Source organism: Ovis aries, chromosome 5, assembly GCF_016772045.2.
Source record: "Ovis aries strain OAR_USU_Benz2616 breed Rambouillet chromosome 5, ARS-UI_Ramb_v3.0, whole genome shotgun sequence".
Taxonomy (NCBI): domain Eukaryota; kingdom Metazoa; phylum Chordata; class Mammalia; order Artiodactyla; family Bovidae; genus Ovis; species Ovis aries.
The window spans coordinates 62,890,521-62,913,116 of NC_056058.1; the positions used below are offsets into that span (position 1 = coordinate 62,890,521).

At 44.7% G+C, this 22,596-nt stretch overlaps 1 protein-coding gene across 11 annotated transcripts in view; it reads left to right on the forward strand.

The window, feature by feature from the left end:
- Positions 1–14,720, forward strand: part of GRIA1 (glutamate ionotropic receptor AMPA type subunit 1) — a 353,267-nt gene extending 338,547 nt beyond the window's left edge. For all 11 annotated transcript variants that reach the window (XM_042250659.2, XM_060415939.1, XM_060415938.1 and 8 more), the window contains 2 exons: positions 3,475–3,609; positions 11,891–14,720. In XM_042250659.2, coding sequence (XP_042106593.1) covers positions 3,475–3,609; positions 11,891–12,091 — 336 coding nt within the window. In that variant the 3' untranslated portion in view covers positions 12,092–14,720. The remainder of the gene's footprint in view (positions 1–3,474; positions 3,610–11,890) is intronic.
- The last annotated feature ends 7,876 nt before the right edge of the window (positions 14,721–22,596 follow it).

The window sequence follows — 22,596 nt, forward strand, 5'->3', positions numbered from 1 at the left end:
CAAGCCCAACAACTCCGAAAGACGGAATTTTTGTTTTTCTCTTCACCTGTCATTCGTCTTGGTACTGTCACTCTCCTTGCTCCTGTTGGTAGAGAAGTCGTGAGTTCTTCACTCCCACCAGCAAGCTGCCTGGCTCTGGGAAGTGCAGCTGCTAAGGGATGCGGGGAGAATGGGGTCTCCCAGAGGGGTGCTCAGGAGACTCGGGTTCTGTCCTTCCCTCTCCACAGTCAAAGTTGGGAAGCATGTAGCTTGCTCATGAAACGTGAGCATGGCTGTTTGTGCACAAAGGCGTGAGAAAGCCCCCTCTGACATGGAGATAGGGGAATCACAGTTCTGATCCTTAAATAACAGGAAGTTTTGTTTCTGCCCCAGGATACCCCATCATATTCCAACAGAGGAAGTCAAAGAAAGTCGGTAAAGGCAACTTGATGGAAGATTATGGCTTGGGTCTCCTCGAAACAACTAAATTTGGTGCTATCAAAAAGTCAGTGGTGCACCTAAGGGAAATTAAGAAACCTTGCCTAAATGTAAACTCCTCAACTACATGAGCCAAGAAGACACCAATGCCCACCAGCCCTTCATTATACACCCTATCACACTGTGCCAACTTTAGATGGCAATGCTTCATCTAAGTTTTCTTTCTGATACTGCTGGTGACTCAGGTGCTCCCTTGGTTCCAGAGGTCTTCCCAGGATTGTGTCAACATAAAGAAGGATCCATAACACTGTGTCCTGCTAGAGGCGGCAGTGCCCATACCATCCGACTGCCCTCTTGGTTTGGTTTGAATGGCATATGTCCCCTCACCAACACAGACTGCCATCCCCATGGACCAGAGACCTCCCTCAGAAGTGAAGGATGCTCTCTACCTCCAGATATAAAGACTCAGTCACTGGACCTTCCTCCTTCTGCAGGCACACTGACTGTGCCTCCTATTCCCACTTCCATTTGAAGATCTGACCCTACTTCCTTCCATGATGTATCACAAGTGGACACCCCACCTTCTACAGTCAGGGAGGAAGATGGGTTCTTATGATTTTTTTTTGAAGATAGTAACAAAAAAAGGTGCCCACCACTTCCTTATCCTTGAAGATAATCTACAACCAAAGTGAACCTAAAAAGACTATAAAGAAGGAAACAAAAACAGCCTTGGTAACCAGGCGGCAAGATGTACTTCTGCTGCTGAAAGGCTGATCAGCTGGTGAAGTCAACAACACTCAGTCCTTTCCTCCCAGCTTTCTTGTCTACCACCTCCCCCCAGGCCAGTTCCCCAACCACTCCGTCTGAGCTTCACTGTCAACCACTCTATTCCAAGCTGTGAGCTGATAATACAGTAATGTGCCTCCGAACCACACCCCAGGCCTGCCCACACAGGAGAGTTTTATAGGAACTTCTATAAATCATAAGTCCTCCAAAAACTCTAAAGACTTACTTCCCAGGGGAACTACAGAACTCACAAACACCAAACAGGGAGACATTTTGAGCATTCTGAAAAACCAAGCCAAGTGAGAATTTACTTGTTCAGCCAACTCTTGAACCAAGCACCAAACTCATTTTCACATATTTCCCTTGTCAGGCCACGATACCAGAGCAGGAGAAATTCTACCCCTCTCAATAATCATTTCCACCACTTCCAAAGCCAGGCTACACCTTGCCAAGTGTAACCATATTCAAGAACCATCTGCTTTAGCAATACAGGAAGCCACCAGAGAAATATGTTTTAGATAATCCAACAGCTCTGCCAGCCAAGGTGGCTTCTGGGGAGAGAAGGGAGGCTGCTATTTGCCAGCTGTGGTCCCCAAGCTCAGCCGAGCTGAATCCTGTACAATGCACCAAGCAGAACTGGGGCAGAGGCCATGGACTTGGTCAATTGCTGACCCCTTTCCACATACCCAGATTCAGAGTAGTCCCTAGGGCATGACAGCTCAACTTTTGCCTGACTCACCAACACCCCCACCTGAAAAAGAACACACAGAGAGATATAAAAGCTTTATCCTACCTAGTGCCACCGACCAACCACGGCTGTGCACCAGTGCCAGAGGAGGCATGCATTTCATTTAAATTCGGTGAGAAATCTGAACCTGAGCAAACAATATCAACCAAGATGTTCAAACCACCATGGCATCTGGGGATGAGTATGCTTCCAAGATCTAAAGATGTTTTCTTGCCTGAGTCAAGAATTTAATTGATCCCCCTCTCCCCAAGTCAGCTTCCCTGGTGGCTCGAATGGTAAAGAATCTGTCGCAATACACGAGTCCCGAATTGAATCCCTAGGTTAGAAGATCCCCAGGAGAAGGGAATGGCACCCCACTCCAGTATTCTTGCCTGGAGAATCCCATGGACAAAGGAGCCTGGTGGGAGACAGTCCATGGGGTTGCAAAGAGTTGGACATGACTGAGCTACTAACACAGTCAATCTCCCCAAGTCATTACCTTCCCCTATAACCAGAAGTTTTGTTTGGTTGTTTTCACCGACTGGGAGGATGCTATCGCTTAGTCCCCAACTCGTGAATCTCATTGGAAGTGACAGAACTCAGGGATGGTCTCACAAACTGATGTTGTTTCTCAGGCTCCACAAAATGAGCTCTGTCCACTTCCTACTGGACATGGACACTTGTCCCCAGGACCCTAGGAATTAAGCACCCTGCTCCCCAATCCTGCCCATTCAGAACTAGTGCAAGATCTTTTAGCCCAGGCAACAGAGATTTCTAAATTCAGCTATCTGAATCTGCCTACGGTGTTTTGCAGCAAGCACCTCCACGAGAAAAATGACTCCAATTAAGCATAATTATTAGGGTTTAATGGAGCCATTTTTCTACCTCAGTGCCTTTTCTCTATTCCAAGCCCCCAGTTTTCTTTTTCCCCTTCATTGGGACTCAGCACAGTAAGTTAAAGGTATACATTGGTTGATCTTTATTATACATACAATAACTGTCTTATTAAATTGAAATCAAATGCACATCTAGGAGAAAGTTCACTTTAAGTACCAACTCACAGAAAAATGCTCACAGGCATAAACAATAAGCAAGGCCAGTGTGTTGCTGAGCAACTGAGGGGGTGGGGGGCAGGAATTCAGCTGAAAAGGAAGGGACACAGTTTCCTGAAAGAATGGAGTAAGCTCAGGGGTGCAGATCTTGGTGGAAACTGCCCTGACTTCTTGTGGCACCCCCCACCCTAAAACAGGCACTGAGGAGGATGGGAAATCTAATTATCAACTAAATATAATCAAGGACACTCAGAGAATTCACACACACACACACACACACACACACACACGCATACACACAGGCACACATTTTTTTTCCCGGGGAATGTTGAACACTCTGTCAATATATACAAAGCCTTTCCAACTATTATGAATGTTAAAGAGGGTGATGGGGTTGAGTGTATGTGTGTTAAAATGCTGCTGCTTGCTTAGTCTCTAGCCCCCTGGCTCACTGGACTCTTCCCCCTCCCCTCTCCCTCCTCCTCTTCCTAGGACAAGACGAGTGCTCTCAGCCTCAGCAATGTGGCGGGCGTGTTCTACATCCTGATCGGAGGACTTGGACTCGCCATGCTGGTTGCCTTAATTGAGTTCTGCTACAAATCGCGTAGCGAATCCAAGCGGATGAAGGTGGCATCGTCTTCCCAGGCCTTTTTCCTAACCTGTTCTGTGATACAGCTGGGTTTCCTGGGAGTCCCTTTTGCTAGAAAGGGTGGGGAGTGATGGGAGGTGGAAGTCAGTCCAAGGCAGGGGATGACGAGAGCCAGGTTATGAGGAAGGTGGCAGGGAAAGAGGCAGCGGTGAGAGAGAAAGGAAGATGTTGGCATGTGTCAGGGTAAATACAAGGCCCGAGAAAACAAATGCATCAGCCAGTGATGGGGGGGTGGGTGGTGAGACAAAAAGTTAGGGGTTGAGTGGACACTCAAGGCGGTGAGAGGCAAGAGGGACTGCCTCACAGTCACTCTCGGTAGTGACTCTCTGAGGTCATGTTAACTGAAGTGTAGCTCCAAAACAGCAGAGGGGGCGTCTTCCCTCTGCAAGGTGGATGATCTTGCCATGCCGGGTGAGGTAGGTCTATTCTTGGCCATCACACTGTAAGATGGACTTTGGCAGAGAGGATCATGCCCAGAGAATGGTAAGCACATTAACTGATGACCCCAAACCACATCAAACATAGTGAAGGCAGCTAACTCAAAAAGAGAAGAAATATAGAAGTTATGAGAGCTGCCTGTAAAACCATGAAGAATTCTTTGGAGTGAAAGAAAACAGATCAGTTTTGTGGAGTCCCAAAGTATACAAGAACTAATGATTAAAAGTTAGGGAGAACAGACGTGAACACAGTAAGGGAGATCTACTTTTCTTTCAGAGCTATCCCAAAATGGGATGGATTGTGCCAGTAAACAACACACAGCCCATCACTGGAGGCATACATGTAGAGGCTGAATAATTCCTGACAAATGTATAGATTCAAAGTATCCAATGGGAGTCTGGACTAAATGACCATCAAGGCCCCTCACTTGTCATCATTTAGCTTCAATAAGAAAATATTTTGGGAAGGAAATGTTATTCATGTGAGCAATACCATAAGCAAGACATCATGAGGGGGCAAAGAGGACTAAGATACTATCTGTAACCTTCAGCATTTTTAACAATCTACTCAGAGACCCAAACTGTGGCATAGATAGGAAGACCTATAGGGATATATAGGAGGGAGAAAATAGAGAAGGCTTCCGGGAAGAACCAGAGATTAAGAGGAAGGACAAGTGGAATTCAAACCAACAGAAGTGGCAAGAAGCACAGTCATTCTGAGCAATGTACCCTAGGCTGTTACTTTGACTTGAGTAGACTAACAGGACTCATTGATAGAATTTTCTCTCCCAGAATGTCCCCTAAGAAGCCCTTTTTCCAACATGCGATCGCTCCCAGACTCAGCATACCCACTGTTGGATCACAGCCATAGCCTCCCACCAACTCTTCCTGCCTTAGGCACCCACCCTACATATACCTCCAGGTCCCTCTCGGAGAAGACATTGCTGGACATTTGCTTCCCCTGTTTGGAAACTCTGTACTCAGTTCTGTACACAGGGAGTGGGAGTCGAGAGCAGAGGGCCTTCTGTCCTGGCATTCAACATTTCCACATCATAGTTCTAGCCTACTTTCCCCTCCCCAGGCAATCTGCTCTCCTTACATGCTCCATACTCCAGCCACCCACCTCATGCTTTCCGTGTGTACCCACCCATGTGCCTTGATGCAAGTCAATCCCTCTCTCTGACTTCTGTCACATAATTAGTAGCTCAGCTGCATCCAACTCTTTGCAACCCCATGCGCTATAGCCTTCCAGGCTCCTCTGTCCAGGCAAGAATACTAGAGTGGGAAGACAATCTCTTCTCCAGGGGATCTTCCCGATTCAGGGATTGAACCCAGGTCTCCCGCATTGCAAGCAGATTCTTTACCATCTGAGCCACTAGGGAAACCTCAAAGTCAACTTCCCAAGATATACACATGGAGTAATTAAGGGATGGTAGTGTGATAGTACTTGGTAAGGGACCTAGGAATACCTCCATCTCACCCTTGACCAGTTCATCCAAGTTCAGGTCCTCTCAGAAAGGACAAAGCAACAGCAAAAGTACAAACCTCAGATTCTAAATCCAGTGTAGACCTCCAAGGAGCTTGGCTGGACACAACAAGGTCTCCTAGAACCTGAAGGGCTGTCTTTGCCCACCCCATTCAAAACATAAGCCTAAAGACTCTCTTATCTTACCCTTCAAAAGTGTGGAAAGGTTACTCCAGAGGCAGTAAGTGGAACAGGAGAAGACCTAGGTGAGCACAACCTTTACAAGCCCCCCAAAACCTTCCCCATGGGCCATAACTAAAACCAGGCTCCCAGGATTGGCCCAGTACTCACTGAGGGAACTCCCCTCAAACATAGTGCAGCAAGGCTCTGGAGACTGAATGTCTGAGCACAAATCTTGCCTGCTCTGCACATTAACTGAGTCATCCTGAACGAGTTTCAATAGCTCTCTGATCCTCCTGTTAATAAAATGGGGCTAGTGGTAGTTCATTTGGGTTTTTCAGTAACATCATATGGAAAACCTAAACAAACCTTTGGCCAACCCAATATACACCTTAGAAAAATTGTTGTGGATTATATGAAAAAGTGGGTATAAAGGCTCTGCAAAATGCCTGGGCCATAGTAAGCTCAAAGTAAATAATAATTACTAGAATTATATTATTATAAAGAATTATATTATTAACTTGGAGAAGGCAATGGCACCCCACTCTAGTACTCTTGCCTGGAAACTCCCATGGATGGAAGAGCCTGGTAGGCTGCAGTCCATGGGGTCGCTAAGTCGGACATGACTGAGCAACTTCACTTTCACCTTTCGCTTTCATGCATTGGAGAAGGAAATGGCAACCCACTCCAGTGTTCTTGCCTGGAGAATCCCAGGGACTGCGGAGCCTGGTGGGCTGCCATCTATGGGGTCACACAGAGTCGGACACCACTGAAGTGACTTAGCAATAGCAATATTATTAACTAGAATTATATTATTAGTGGCCAGCTACAGCCTCCTTAAGACTCATTCCATAGCCCCTACTTACATGTCCTAGGGTTTTTAAAGCCATAGAGATTGTGAGTTTCCCAAGGTAAGAAGCTGCATCTGGTTTCTCTTTGGACATCCCACACACATAGGGTAAGCGCTAGTTAGATTAATGTGGGTTTGTATCCAGAGAAAATCTCCTGGAGGATAAGGTGAGGCAATGGAAGGAGCTGCTGTTAGGTAAAGCAAACACAACCCTCAAAACCACTCAGCCAGGAAGCACACATATCACCTGATGTCCTTTTGGCCCCATCATGAGATCTGAAGAGACCAGATGTGTCCAAGCAAGACTGGACTTCCAGCCCTTCCTATGGGATGACCATATCCTACTAATCACGGTCAGCGCCAGGTGGTGGTACCAGGGTGGCTAACAACAAAGATCCTCTTAAACCTGTATAACATTGACCTTCACCACTGAAGTCACAGCATGCAAGTAAAGACAAGAATTCTTAAGAAAGTCAACTGAGTCATACCATAACTCCTGGGAGACATTCTCTCCCTTCCCTTTCTAAGGAAGATATCAAATTTCTCAGGAGCCAACATCAAGATCTCTTAGAATCATTAATGCAAGCTGTTCCATCACAATCTTCTATAGTTAATTCCACCAGTTGGCATGATTTCTGCCCAACACAGTGAGACTCCTAATAGAATATTTAATCTTCTACCTGCAGAAAAGATGCCTTTATGGGCCTTAAGAGTCAACCCAGTCCTTAATTTTCAGAGCTCCATCAACCCCTCTCTTATCCAAAGGAGATAAATGAACACATTCTGCTTGCCTCTCAGATTTTGCTGCTTTGCAGTTCTCTTTATCATTCTGTACTTTGCCTGCTCCAAAGGCAGATTAGCTCTTTTCAAAAGTGCAGCCTCCACCTTCGCACAGAGGACTGCATTGACAGTGTCCAAGGCCTTTGGCAAGAACCTTCCCTCTTGTTTCTTCCCTTAACTACAGTATGTGGCCAACCCTTAAGACCTTGAGCCCCTAAACCTAGTTCACAATCAGCCTCCTATTTGTCAGTGTTTAAGGAGCCCTTCCCCACCCTGCATGAAAAAGAGAGGAAAGAGAAGAGGGTGCATGAAAGGAGAAAGAAAGAAGGGAGGAAAAAAGGAAAAATACCTTTTTAGTAACTTCCCTGTTCAAAGTGCTTACTATACATTTTCATTAACCCTGTGCTTGCAGTTCTACAGATGAAGAAATAGGGGGTCAGAGAAGTTAAGTAGTTTTTCCAACAAACTCAGAGCTGGTGGAACAGGAATGAGATCTCCAACTTGGCTTCTGCAAAGCCTGGGTTCTTGGTACCAGCCAAGTCACTCGTCATCAATTTCTCTCTCCACCCCAACCTCAGGGCCACAGATAATTTTTATTACCTACTAGGTCCCATCAAAACCCCATCCACAGTACACAGAAATAAGATAGAGTCCTTCTCCTTAGGTTTCTCTGATCGAGTCGTTCAGGCCATCGATGGGACGTGACCCTTGGCTTGTGCCTTACTGAAACCCTTTCCCCTTTGACGTCATGTGAGCAGGACACAGAGCAAGAGTCACAGGGACGGTGGGAAGGCGCCTGGCAGGCAGTCCTTCTACAAAGCCGTATGGAGCACCACTGCCTGCTAGGCATCACTCAGCCCTCAGGATCCAGTCAGGAGCAAGCCAGACACAGTTTCTGCTCTCAGGAAACTGAGAGTTTAATTGGCAGACAGAAAATAAGCAAATGTGTAATATATGTTCAATGAGTGTTTAAAGATGAATGCTCACAGCAGTCAAGTCCTGATCAGGGAATGGCATCAGGGGCAGGACAAGAGGCTTCCCTGAAACAGTGATGGTGAACAGACTTGAGGCAGAGAAGGAATTAACCAGGGGACAATGGTTGTCACCAAAGGAGGCACAAGTATCACAGACCCAAAAATCAGAACTCTTGCCCAGACATAAGAGGAAGGCCAGGGAGACTGGGCACAGGAAGACTGATGAGAAAGGAGAGCAAAGAAGAGCTGGGGGCTCAAAGAGGGACTTCAGGCAACACCAACATTTCAGCTTAATTGAAACTGTCCCACAGTAAAAAAAATTTCAAATCCAAGACACTCCAAATTGAACAAACTCTCAGACACCCTGTACCTCCCCTCTTCCTGGAAAAACAGATAGAAACCTGAGCCCTTAACTGATATTAAGGCTAACCAGGGTCTTTATTATCTACCACATTGTTCCCCCCCAAAAAAATAATTCCCAGCTGCTCCCACCCCCTGGAGAGCACTGACTTTTCATAACTGTAGTGGCTGTGCTGACACGGGCTGTGTTGAAGCCACAGCCATCAAGGCTTTGCATGTTTCCCTGGAATTAATGAGCAGCTGAGGTACATGGTCAGGCATGGGTGCCGGGGCTCAGGGGGCAGTGCATCCTCCACAGCAGGTGGTCCCTCTGACTCCAAGGCATCACCGAAGGCTGAGCTTTTACTAGGGTGTTCTATGATGTGCAGAGGCTGGGCAGACTTTTCTTACAAAAGCAAGTAGCTAAAAAGTTAGGGTGTCATCACTGTTAGATAAATGAGTTTCTGAAGCAGCAACTCCGGGACTTTGAGGCTAAACTTTTCACTCCCCCTTTTCTCCCTGAGTATCTGTTTCAGAAACAACTACTTATGAGGATGAACTTGATGAATGGCTGGCATGTCAAGGATGGACAGGGGAGAACCACTGTTCCCAGAGGCAAGGGGAGAGATGACGTCAGCTTCCAACTGTTATCTACCAGGGGGAGGAGGCCCCACAGGCAGGGGGTTGTTCACTTTGACCCTAGGTCACAGATAACTAACTTGAAGCAAGTCAGTGACAAGTCCTCAATTGCTCTGTAAAGTGAAATCAACTAAGACCAGTGTGTTTCCACCTTATTTGCATATTAGAATAACCTGGGGCAGGGTTGAAACTCTAGACGTCCAGGCCACACACCACACCTATTAAGTCAGCATCCCTGAGGTAGGTCTCAGACATCAGTGTTTCTTCTTCCGAAACCCCTAGAACCTGCAGCCAAGTTTGAGACCTAGTGAAATGGTCATTTTTAGCAGTGCTTCCCACTCCCATTTTGACTCTATTCATCCCTTCTCCTGAGATTAGAAAGGAAACCAGTAAGCAGGTAACCCCCACCATCAACAGGAGTATGGAGTCACTGACCTCTGAGAACCCCTCAGCTTTCATGAAAACCAATCCTGAATGACTTAAAGAGTTCTAGCTACATGCCTGGCTCAGTTACCTCAGACTCATAGGCACCAATACTGATTATGCCACTAGCCTTCTCCTTTAAAATAAATGTGTCAAGTACCACTGACTTCTGTAGGATATTATGGAAATATGTGAGACCTTTTGAGAAACGAAGCCCAGGGTGATCTGTGTGAACTTTAAACTTTTTGTTTTAATTAAAGGAGTGTGGCAGAGAAAACTCATAGAAGATAGACATCCCACGCCAATTCATAGAAGGTTCCACACTGCCCCCACACACAAATAAGAAGTTCTTCTCAACAATTTAAAAGTGAGAACAAGTCACCATGAATTCTTCCTGTTTTCTTTTTACCTTTCCCCCATAGAGCAGCACAGAGGTGTTGATGTGACCTTGACTTAGAAGGATGCTCTCTAGATCACATTTCCTCTCCAGTGCAGGCAGAATGTAAATACACCATGTCCAGGAGTGTGAAGAGGAGACAGAACCCTGTGGGTGGAGCATCATATGGGGCAGATCTGTCTGAATCATGGAATTTTTTCTAAAAGAAAAACTATTTTAAAACACTGTCAGAATTACCAGTAATAAGAGGATCCTCCTGAAGCACAGTGTAGCAGAAGGAATAACAACTGGGTCAAAACTGCCCTGTTTATGTCCATGAGGCCACAGGAGATGGACTTACTTCTCTGATCACTAGAATCATGCCAATATGCAAAGGGGGAAGCCATCAACATTTTAAGACTGGCCCTATGTGTTTGGCTTTCCTAAGACACATTCCAAGATATCTACTGGGCCTCTAACGACATGCTGGGCATGCTGGCAGGCAGTCAAGGATTGAGAAGACACAGCCCTTGTCCTTCTCTAGACAGTTAGCTCTCTTAAAGAAGACAGAAGTTACATACCTGAAGCAGAAGCATTGCAAGCGAGTGTATAATGTATGAGAACTGGCGAGGATGGGGGGCAGGACACGCTGAGACAGTCTAAGACAACCTCAAAGAGGCAGGAACAAATTGAGTCTTTAAGGATGGATAGACTGGCCTTACAGAAAGGAACCTCTAAACTCATAGACAATTTTTCGTGTTGATTTTCACCAAGAAACTAAGCCCTACCTCAAATTTTCTATGGGTATCTTTTAATGGGAAGTTGGAGGTGACAGGAAGAGGGTTTGGATTTCTGGTCATGAAATTTCATTCTCCAAAGGAACTCAGTCAAGAACACCTCCTCAGGTCTAATAGGATATGATTATAATCACAGATTCTGGTCTTGATCATTTTGTCTAATTCACCTCATCCTGGGGTGATCATTGGAGCTCTTTTGACATCTAGAATTCCAACATTCTAGAAGTCACAATCTTTCACAAATCAGTAGCACCAATCTGATGTGTCAGGGTAGAAGTACAGGTTATACGCGCTAATGGGAAGTGGATGACAGATAATGATCTTTGGAATTCATTTTCATTTTTTTTTAGCACAGTCTTTTTTTCCCATTATATTATGCATACCGTATTAGTCAAACAAGTCCTATGTTCTCTTAACACACACTGCTAGAGACAGGATGACATTTTTTTCCAGAAGTAATCATAAGCAGTTTTAAATTTTCACCCAACAGTGATATACCATCAATTAAGTGTTTCATGCAGTATAGAACCATTCTCTCTAATATACTTTGACAAACATGGAGATTTCAAAGGTCTAGAGAGATAGCTATGCACAAAGTCACATAACAAGTTGATGTCAGAATTAAGACTAAAACCCAAGTTTCCTAAACCCCATTTCCAGAGCAGTTCTACTTGGTCATGTTGCTACATTTATTATCATCAGTACTACCATGGAAGCATTGTACCTTTAGAAATCACAGAAGGTGAAGGATCTTAGAGATCACCCAATCCAGCACATCTCTTTAAACTTAGAGAACATGAGGTCCAGAGAGGTAATCAGACTAGTTCATAGCCGGGTAACAGTTCTGTGAGTTCACAGGAAGTCAGGTAGCATTACAGATTAGGAAACAAGCTGGGTAGGGAGGAGAGTTGGAGTGACATTTTAAGCCCAGTGTTGACTCATTCTCCTCGCCAGTCATTGCCAAGGACCTGGGGAAGAACCCCCGGTCCTCCTGAAAAGGGTTTCTGTTTGATCCCACAGCAATCCATCAACGAAGCCATACGGACATCGACGCTCCCCCGAAACAGTGGGGCAGGAGCCAGCGGTGCCGGGAGTGGAGAGAACGGCCGGGTGGTCAGCCATGACTTCCCCAAGTCCATGCAATCGATCCCCTGCATGAGCCACAGTTCAGGAATGCCCTTGGGAGCCACTGGATTGTAACTGGAGCAGATGGAGACCCCCTCGGGGAGTATGCCCAGGCTCCCCCAGTTCCATCCCACACCCTTCAGTGCCAAAAACAACAAAATGAAACAAAACCGCCACCAACCACCAGGACCACGAGGAGGAGGATTCAACAGATTTTCCTGAAGAATCAAGAAACCATTTTGCGGCCTCTTCTCCTTTTTCGATGTTCTTTTGCCCTTTTCCATTGGCTAAGTGAGGATGACAAATAACACTGTATGGCAATAAGGGGAGAAAAACCCTGTCACATAGAGCCTGTGTCACTGGAGCACTAATGAGGAAAATGTACTGCTTTCTTTTAATTCAGTTGTTCATGTGTCTTAGTGTGTGCACTATTTTTTTTCTTACTAATATCCATGGTTTGCAGGTTCTGTTAGATCCCTTCCTTTTCCTTCTTACTCCCAACTCCCTACCCATCCCACTTTAGTTTTCAGATTGGAGATTCAAGATTCGTTCCACCTGACAAGCAAGGAAAAGGAAAACAGCAATCTTCAAATGAATTCATCATGGGAGCTCTCCAAATCCCCTCCACACCTCGGCCCCAAGCCATGGATGGAGACCGACATTGCCGGAGGAGTGGGCTGCCTCTCCACACAAGGCACTGCCCAGGCACTGACTTAGTTAAAAACACGTGTGAAGCAACTCAGACCCTGGGTGGCAAAGAAGCTGTAAAGGCAGACATGCAGTCGGAAGAAGACTCATGAAGTTATTGCTGGAGACTCAGATAAAGCTTCCTTGAATGTGTAACAGCCATCTCACAGGCCTTAGGTGGAACAGTATGCTTTGTCATAGAGTCACGCTCAGCCCGGAGGAGTATGTCCTTCTGCTATGCTCAAGCCCAGTGGCATTCTGGTGGCTGAAGGGCAACTGGCCTCCTAAACCAAGTTGAGCCTTGGGAATAGCTGGCATCCAGGAAACTCTCATCCCTGATTCTCACTTTTCATTTGATAGTCCTCTGCAGCAACCCCATTGTAGAGTAGACTCTTTCTCCTTGGAGCCTCTGATGTGGGGGAAATAAAAAGAAGAAAAAAATATATATGATGGAAGAACTTTGGAAGAGGAAGCTTCATCCAAGCCCACAAGCAATAGAACTTTCTATAGTGTGCCCTGTCCTAAGACTGAGAGACCAAGTGTGAAGTTTAGGGTTTTAGTGACCTGGAGAACTTGAGTTTTTATGTCCACGTATGAGTGTTATTGTATCAGGTGGTCAGATGAACTGTCATCTTTAGAAAGTGAAATGCCCAAGGCTGAATGATTTGAAGGATAGGGAGATGGAGTAGGTTGATAACAACACTGGGAGATCTTAAGATCCCTGATCCCAACTTGTAACTTGAAGAGGCCAACCTTCCCCCGGCTAAGACAGAATGAGAACGTTGTAATCCAATGACTAGAGTCATTGGATTGTGCCCACAATGTGAAACTAAAACAAGATTGGAGAAGTGACAGGGTTCATGGAGAGAAGCCTAGGCTGACTACAACTTTGGTTGGGGTCTTGGCACATGGCTGTCTTGGAGATCCCAACTCTCATTCTCGGTGCAGTCAGCTTCCTTCTCTCCAGCACCTCTCTCCTAGGTGCATGATTCATCACCTAGAGTGTGCCATGTGTCATCAGCATTTACTGAAAACCATATTCTGGCTTGTTCCCTCACCCCCTAACTTCTATCCAATCTTCTCTGCTAGGGATTATCATCAGTAATGGACAAACTAAAGGTTTTGGAGTCTACCTCCAAGTAGATGCTGCATGACTGGCTTCATACGTGGATTCTCTCCATGGACCCCCACCATCTGTATGTCTCTTCCATCCTCCTTTCATCAGCCATAGCAAAGAACCATCCCCAAATCAAACGCTTTGCCCTCTCAATTCAAGTGTCGTTCAGTCTCTCCTATGTCAATGTGGGCATGGTATGTGAAGCAGGATCTCGATAAGGATTGTCACCTTTTGATACTGCCCAGCTGCTGTCCTCCTCATCCATTGCCCTCCCACCAGATTTTCCCTAACCCTTAGCCTACCACTGCAGAATCTGATATGACCCACCTTTATGGAGTCTGCATTTCAGAGGAGTTCAAAATAACCCTCTACAATCAACATGCTTCAAAAATATTTTGTCTTTGGCCTGGTAAGATGCCTCTTCAGCCACTGAGTTCACCAGTAACATGAGCTGATAATAACAGATCAGCTATGCTAGAAATGAGTGTGTATGCTATGCAGGGGTCCAAGACTCCAGCAGAAGATGTTTTTCATTGACAGAGGGGTGACGGGGAAAACAAAAGTAAGAAAAAAGTTAACTTGTATTATGTATTTTTACTACACTTTTCTTAAAAATAGAGGAATGGGAAAACTGAAGGAGACTGACATTTTTCTCAACAGGAATCCATACTTAACAGTTCTGGCTTTCATTAAATTTTGCTCTTTGGTACCTGGGCCTTTTATTTAACATCTCTCTTTGTTTTAACTCTCTTGGCAGATGTGTGAAAGGATTTTTGCTTGATCAAACACTAAATATTTTTCTTGGTTCCTGTTTTTCTTTCAAATAGACAGGTTTTTTTTCTTTTGGTATTTGCATAAAATGAAAATATCACCAAGAATTAAATCACTGTGGATCCATTATCTACTTTTCATATTTGTCCATTCCATTTTTGTGCCATTTCTGAAGCCAGAGCACTAAACTATGTTATTTCCTTATTGTTAAGCCTAAGTTCAGTACATTTTCAATGGTGACCAATACTCCTGCCTCAAGAACAGTTCTTCAAACAAAGTCATTGCAGATGAACTAGATCACTGTGGTTTATTCACCCAAATGAGAAAACAACAACAAAAAGACAGAATGGTACTGGTTTTCAAGGTTATAGTTCCAATTGCATAAGCAGCAGGGTTTAACTTGCAGTGGTCACAGCACCGCTAGGGAACTGGATGGTTCACACGGAATGTCTTCCAGGCATCCCCCCAGTTGCAGTCCAGGTATACCTATGATGTACAGAGTCACAACTGAAACCAAATCTAGATCAGACTTATAAAGAGACGATTGTGGTCCTCAGACCACCAGACCCCTCTTCTTGCCTGAAAGTTATTCTTTCACTCGAGCAAGATGGACTCTGTAAAGGACTTGACATTTTTTGACACGTAAATAGCAATGATTAAGAACAGCTCCAGGTGTTTTCTTTACTAGGGAACTTTGCACATTAGAAGGGGCCAGAGGTCTAAAATAACAGTGGCATTTCAAGCAGTGACTACCACAGTTTAAAAGGGTTGGTGGAAGGGAAAGAACCTAGCAGACCTGTGTGAGGTTTCAGTCACTGTTCAGACCCACTCGCAGTCACCTCCAGCATCTAGGGTGCTTCTGAATGAGGAAGCCCTTAGCACCAGCTGCCACAAGGAGAAAACTGATCGGTCACCTTCCCATCAAATAGTTGGGACAGCGAGCTTGATGGCTATAAGAGCACAGGTTACTATGCACTGAGCACTCACTATGTGAAGCACTCGTCATATCTTCTAAAGCGTGACAGGGGCCAATAAGAAATGAGGAATCCCAGACTTAAAAGAGATACCACAATCTCCTCACAGTCTTGTAAGTGACAGAGCAGAGATTCTGCCAGGAACCCAAAGGCTTTCCATTGCCCACCTCATTGTTAACCAGGTTATAATATGAACAGGAAAATCAGGGGTGAACAGGAAAATCAGGGGTGAACAGGAAAATCACAGGCAAATAGTCCTCTGCCTTCCTCTAATACCAAAGTAACTGAAAATGGAATGGTGCAAGGTACACAGGCCACAGCTTTCGGAAAGTCAGTCTATCTCTTGGGGCATGAGAGATCACTAATCCGGACAGGATTAGCCCAAAAGGAAAAGAGGAGAAAGAGTCACTTTGGGCCCTTTTAAAATATCAATATTCAGGCTAAAGAGTAGCAAGCAGGCTGGAAAGGGGGCTGGAAAGCAGGCTCCCCTGCAGAATAGCTGCTTCAGCCTGAAGAAGGCTCCTCACGGCTATCCAGAGGAAGTGGAGCTAGCTTCTGAGTGGACAAGACCAGGATCAGTTGTGGGACTAAAGAAGGAGTTCATAATGGTCCAAGTATCCCCATGGTAGAATGGGACAGCCCCTGGAGGCGATGCCACTGATGTGAAAGTTGAAATATATATCCTCTAATGTTCCTTACTTTATCTTTGCATCTCTGCAGCCCTGTTCAGGTTATCCGCTAAGTACACTCTGATATATGTTAAGAGGAGGTCAACAAGGCCCTACAAAAATGGGCATAAATATCACTAAAATCATGTCCAAAATCAACTTATCCTCATAAGAGACAGATGGCAAGTTCCTTCCTCAACAAATACTAACGTTCCCTCTAGGAAAAAATATCTATGGAGGTCCATTTCTGTCATGCTGCTGCTACTACTCTTTAGCTACAGTCATGTCCAACTCTTTTGCAACCCCATGGACTGTAGCCTGGCCAGGTCCCTCTGTCCATGGGATTTCCTAGGCAAGAATACTGGAGCAGGTTGCCATTTCCTCCTCCAGAGGATCTTCCTGACCCAGTGATCGAACCTGCATCTCCTGCATTGGCAGGCAAATTCTTTACCACTGAGCCATCTGGGAAGTCCCTGGTGTGAGTCTGGCCACTGACAAATGACCCTAATAGAGTGCTTTGTAATTTTCAGAAGCAAATTTTGTTTCTCAAAGTTTCCAGATCACACCTTGAACAAAGAAGCAATGTAGTGGAATGGAAAGGCCAGTAGATGAGATGAGGATTCACAATGCCTGGCTTCCTCTCCTCTGGTCTTTTCAACCTAGGACAAGAAAATTCACTACCTGAGCCTCATTTTCCTATCAAAGAAATGGGACATCTAGTGTCAAGTTAGGCAGTGACTCTAGACTCTAAATGCATTCTGGAGTCACGTAGGGAACTTTAAACAAAGTCACCAATTCCCAAGATGCATCTCCAAATCCAGTTGGTCTGAATGCATGCATATTTGTTGTTCTTTTATTATTGTTTTGTTTTGAATTTTCAGGTGATTAAAATGTGCAGCCAAGATTGAGCACTACTACAATCAGGCTATCATAAGGATAAAGAAAATGCTCATGAAAACTTAAAATTTCAAAGTACTAATTAGGGTTATCTATAATAGGCCAGACCAACACCAGAACCTTGGTTACCTGATGGCAGTCAAATCTCCATGGCCCCAGGAGAGAAAATACCATTACATTAATCTGATACAAGGGAAGGCTACGATACAGTGCCCAACTTGGGCTCTAAATGCTTCTTTACCCTTTAGGCATGTTTGTAATATTAATAATAACATTCTGCTGGGGGGGGGTGGGCAGAGCAGAGAAAAAGACGTTAGAGATAAGATATAATCATCAGAGGAGCATCCTCAGGAAAGGGGAGGAGAAAAAAAACAAGTCTGTCAGATGAGTCAGCTTTCAACACAGCCAGTTATTTTCCAAACTGGAAAACTACTTGGCTGTTTCCATTATAGAACCAGATCCCACCACCTGGATTTTGAATATCATCCACCAGAAATCACAGCCTATCAGCCTCATCTTTCACAGGCACTCCGGGTCCTGCTGGGGACAACTCTAACTTCTTTCTCAATGGTATGCTCACCATTTTTATAGCACTACATACAGGGGAGGAGGGAACCAGCCTTTGCTCAGCACTAACTGCATACCAAGTAGGATTTTAGAGCTTCACAAACATCTCATGGAGTCCTCAGAACTATTCTGGGAGGTGGGAATCTATCACCCCTCTTTTCCACGGGAGGAAATGGAAGCTCAGAGTGTTTCAGAACCCAAGGCCATGAAGCCCATCAATGACTTGACCAAGATTCTAAGCCCAGTTTGTCTCTCTCCAAAGTCACTGCCTTTTCCCTTTCATTGATCATCTCCTAAGGAGATTTCACCATGCTAAGGAAAAGCATGAGACTAAGATAGAAAATATTTTGTCTACAGCCTCCATCATAGTCAATTTGTGGTGCCATCTTGGGCAATTCATTCCCCTGTTCTGAGCCTCAGTGGCCTTGTTTGTGAAATAAGAGAAGGGAGATTAATCTAATTGATCTCAAACCCCCTTGGTTGTAGCCTTATGTCAGTGGTTCTCAACCAGATGTGATTTTGTGCCCCTGGGACCCTTGGCAAAGTCTGGAGATATTTTTTGTTACCATAACTGGAGGTAGAGGCTGCTACTGCAATTTAGTAGGCAGAGGCTCAGGGATGCTGCTAAACATTCGACAACACACAGGGCAGCCTCCCACAACAATTATCCAGCCCACAATATCAATAGCACGGAGGCTAAGAAGCCCTGTCTCCACAATTATAGCATCTCAATACTTGGGATATAGATGAATGCAAGACAAGCCTTAATAGTAAAAGGGCAAGGATTCTGAGCCAGGTGAACCATCGGAGAGAATAAACAGTCACATGAATTTAGACAAGGAAGAAACTGAGTTTAGAGAAGTAGGTTGAGGCCAGAAGAGTTTGGCCAACAGCATAAACGTAGAGAGTGCACAGAAGCCAAGGCTGGGGTCCATGAGGCATCCAGACAGAACTGACAGCTGTGATGGAGGAGGAAGCAGAAGCCTCTGCTTGCCTTAGTGGCTCATGCTCTGCCCAGTCACATTTTGCAAGTGACTCTGCATCTGGAGCCAGAGGAACCCAAAAGTAAGACCTATCCACTCCCCCAAAAACCTAGTAAGCTTCATTTCTAACCCTAGAATATACATTCTTCTTTCCGAAAAAAGTAGACAACAAGCACCCATGTCCACAGGCAGATGCCATAGGGAATATGGAGGCAAAAAAGAGATAGTCCTGTCTCTTGGAGAGAGTCAGGAAGGAAAAATAAGACTCATAAACACAAGTATGTATAACATGAGGTTGAAGGTAGATTTTTTTTTTTTTTTTTAAAAAGGCAGTTCCTGGATCTAGCCGTCCACAGGCTACTCATCACCTTGTGTCCAGCTTCTAAAAATGGCACTCTGGGGACTTCTCTGATGGCATAGTGGATAAGAATCTGTCTGTCAGTGCAGGGGATACGAGTTCAATCTCTGGTCTGGGATGATCCGACATGCCATGCACCTAAGCCCACGTACCACAACTCCTAAGCCCGTATGCTGCTAAGCGACTGAAGACTGTGCACCTAGAGCCTGTGGTGTGCAACAAGCAAAGAGTAGCCCCCGCTTGCCCACAACTAGAGAAAGCCTGTGCAAAGCAAGGAAAACCCAGAGCAGCCTAAACAAATAAATCAAACTGAAAAATAAAAAGGGCTCTCCGAAATCTACCCCTCCAATCCAGATGATGCCTTCACAAGACCAGGGGCCTTGTCTGCTTCAGCATAATGCCAGAATGTAATAGATCCTCGGTCAACATTTGCTGAATGACTTGATGAATGGGAAAGGTAGAGCTAAAATGCCCTTTGGGGTACAGAAGAGGCAGAGATCATTCCTGACCGGGGAAATAATCAGAGAAGGAGATGATGTGTGTGTGCTGCCTTGAGGTTCTATAGACATCACAGTCAGAGATACAAGAGAGGACCGTCAAAGAAGGGAAACAGAACAAGGTCGTGAAGGCAGGAATAGGTGGGACCTGTTTGGGAAAGGGCATGTACCCAATACAACTGGCACTCCATGGCCAAGGTGAGCAAGGAGAAGGCTGGACTGGACATTGGGAGCTGTTACTTAATTCATTCTGAAATAGGGAATTGAGGTTTTCTGGGATGAGAAAGAAATTCACTCAGAAAGCAGGTATTAAGTTCAGCAAGAAGCATATTTCAGGCATCTACTATATGCCAGGCACTATGTAAGCACTTCATGACACTCCTCTCACCTCATCCCCAAGGCAGGAAGACTGTGAGGCAGAAGGAGCATCCCAATTCGATACCTGAGCCAAAACACCCCAGAAGCGGAAGGAGAAACTCAGCTACCTAGAATTTCCATAATTCCTATAACATGAGAACAAATCATAGAAAGCCATCTGTCCTCATAACAGTTCTAGTTTAAAAAAAAAAAAAAAAAACAGAAGGACACTACTGGGAGGAGACAGACCCACCACCTATGGGTGGCATTTGCTTGACTATACTATTAGCCACCGGGGAGGAGCCAGTGACTTCAAGGGCACCTAGAGGGATTGAACCACCAAAGACACAAAGAAGGGTTCTGACCCCTGTCTATACTCAGTAAAAGGGAACCACGGTCAATCCATAAATCACGACCACAAGAAGGGGAAGGACAGTCACACTCTACAGCAAAACCTCCTCAGTTCCTGGCGGATGGCAGGGTTTTGGCCCCTCAGAAATGTTGACAACGGTATCTTACAGGCATCACATGGCAGGGGACCCTTGGGTGTATTTAGATAAGGATTCTGTTGTGTGTGTTTGAACTATTGCCACAGCAAGGCTGCTGCTACCAACAAAGAAAGCGGGATACAAAGTCAATCCATAAACACCAAGATACGGGAACCATGTGGTACAATAATCAGTGGTGATTTGTTGAACATCTGCTCTGAGCTGGGCATTTCACATATACTGTCTGATCTCACGCTCACATATCCTTGTGGAGACAGACTTGCATTTCCATTGGATGCGTGTTTTACATCAATGAATGTAAATCAAAACAGTTCTGAAAGGTTAGTAGGGACCTTAGAAATCATCTAATCATTATTTTATCCAACTATATTTTATATTAAAAAACTATATTTAAAAAAGAAAAAAAGTAAACTTGAGGCCCCAGAAAGTAAGTGACTTGCCCAGAGTTGTGTAAGTTCCCAATTAAACCAAGACTAGCTAGAAGCTACCTGTTCTGGCTCCAAGCCCAGGGTACTCTGCATGCAGCAAAGAGATCTCACACTCAAACAACCTGACAAATCAAGGTCTGGCCTTTTTCTCTAGCTCTTGCCTGGAGAATTCCATGGACAGAGGAGCCCCACAGAGGAGCCTGGTGGGCTACAGTCCATGGGGTCGCACAGAGTCACGTCTGTGCGACCCCAAGACTGAGGGACTAACACACACATACCCACACAATAGGCAGGGCTAGTTAAGTGCGTCTGGATAAACCACGATCTGAGGAAGGTGGGGTTTTGTTTTGTTTTGTTGTTTTGTTTTTTGGTTTTGGTTTGAGGCATCCAAAACTAAGACTAGTCTCAATCTAAATAAAGCAGGCAAATGCCTAGATGGTGGGACTCCAGGATTGTGATACAAATTTCCCCCAAGTGTTTCCTTGGTGTTCACTGTGTTCCCCAGATTCCTTATCCAGGATAAAGCCTTTTATTCCACAAAGTTAAGTTTCTTTGTATGTGCTCTTAGTAAATGAAAATATAGCAAATTCAAACTGTATTTCAATGCCTATTACAAGGTGTTTTCTTGGTAGTGGCATTTGATAAGAATGGTAAAGAGGCACCTGAAGAACATGATAAGCATAAGGAAGGAGAGCAAAGAATTCAGAATGGAAAATTAAAGGTTACTGAAGGCAATGCTGTATTTTTACATTTAGGAAGCCCTTGTTTTAATGTAGTTACCTTAAAAAGCAGTCATGAAGAGATAGCAGAAATTGATTATTCAGCAGACAAGCATGAGGCTGGATGTATATGGAGTTTGAAGTGGAAAATTAAACAGTTATCCCAAACAATTCTGGGAGGAAAAGAATGATTTTTAAAGGACTTCATTATCTAGATTAAAAAATGAAATAAAACACCTCATTAGCCTTTTTGTCATCTTGCCTTGAAACTATAATTATTTAAAAAATCATTTTGGTTTTTCTTCCCAAAAAATGGGTTGTGAACTAGAGGTTCTGTCTTTACACACAAACTCACTTAGGAAGAAAAAAACTGTTAATTTGACTGAGTCATCAGCCTAATGAACTGCTTAGAAACCATTTACTGATTATATAAAAACTAAATTCTCAGCTATGGGAAAACTGCTAAAAAGAGATCAATGCAATACTGAGAGTAAACACCTGTGGGTTTTGCCACCTGGCAGCCCTTCCTTTGGGGAACTGCTACCATCACCCTGTAATCATGTGGTCCAGGTGGTGCTGAAGTACCCTGCCCCTCCCCGCATCCCTGCCAGGCAATTATAGTCCCTTTTTGCCCCAGCCACAATGATTGGGCGAGACGTGATCTCGTGACCCAAATTCAGTTAATTAGAACTCTTCCTTGGGACATTTTTAATCTGAAGTTTGAATGACAAGGGGGGCCTTCCATTTTGAGTTCAAGCTAAAATTATCCAAGGGCTATCTTCTGAATCATAGAGTTCCAGACTCCTCTGCAGTAGACGAGAACAAAGACAACTCAGCCCAGCCAAGATGCAGGCTGGAGGGAAAGAGTTCCAATGTCCCCTGAGCCCCTGAGACTAGCCCTTACCTGGACTTCTCAGTGGAGGGAGATCATTGCTGGTCTCTTGCCTAAGCTATTTTGAGTTATATTTCCATCTCTGACAACAGGAAGAATTCTGATTCTTCAATCAGTGACCAACTAAGAACTGTATAATAACTAATTAGGAAAAAG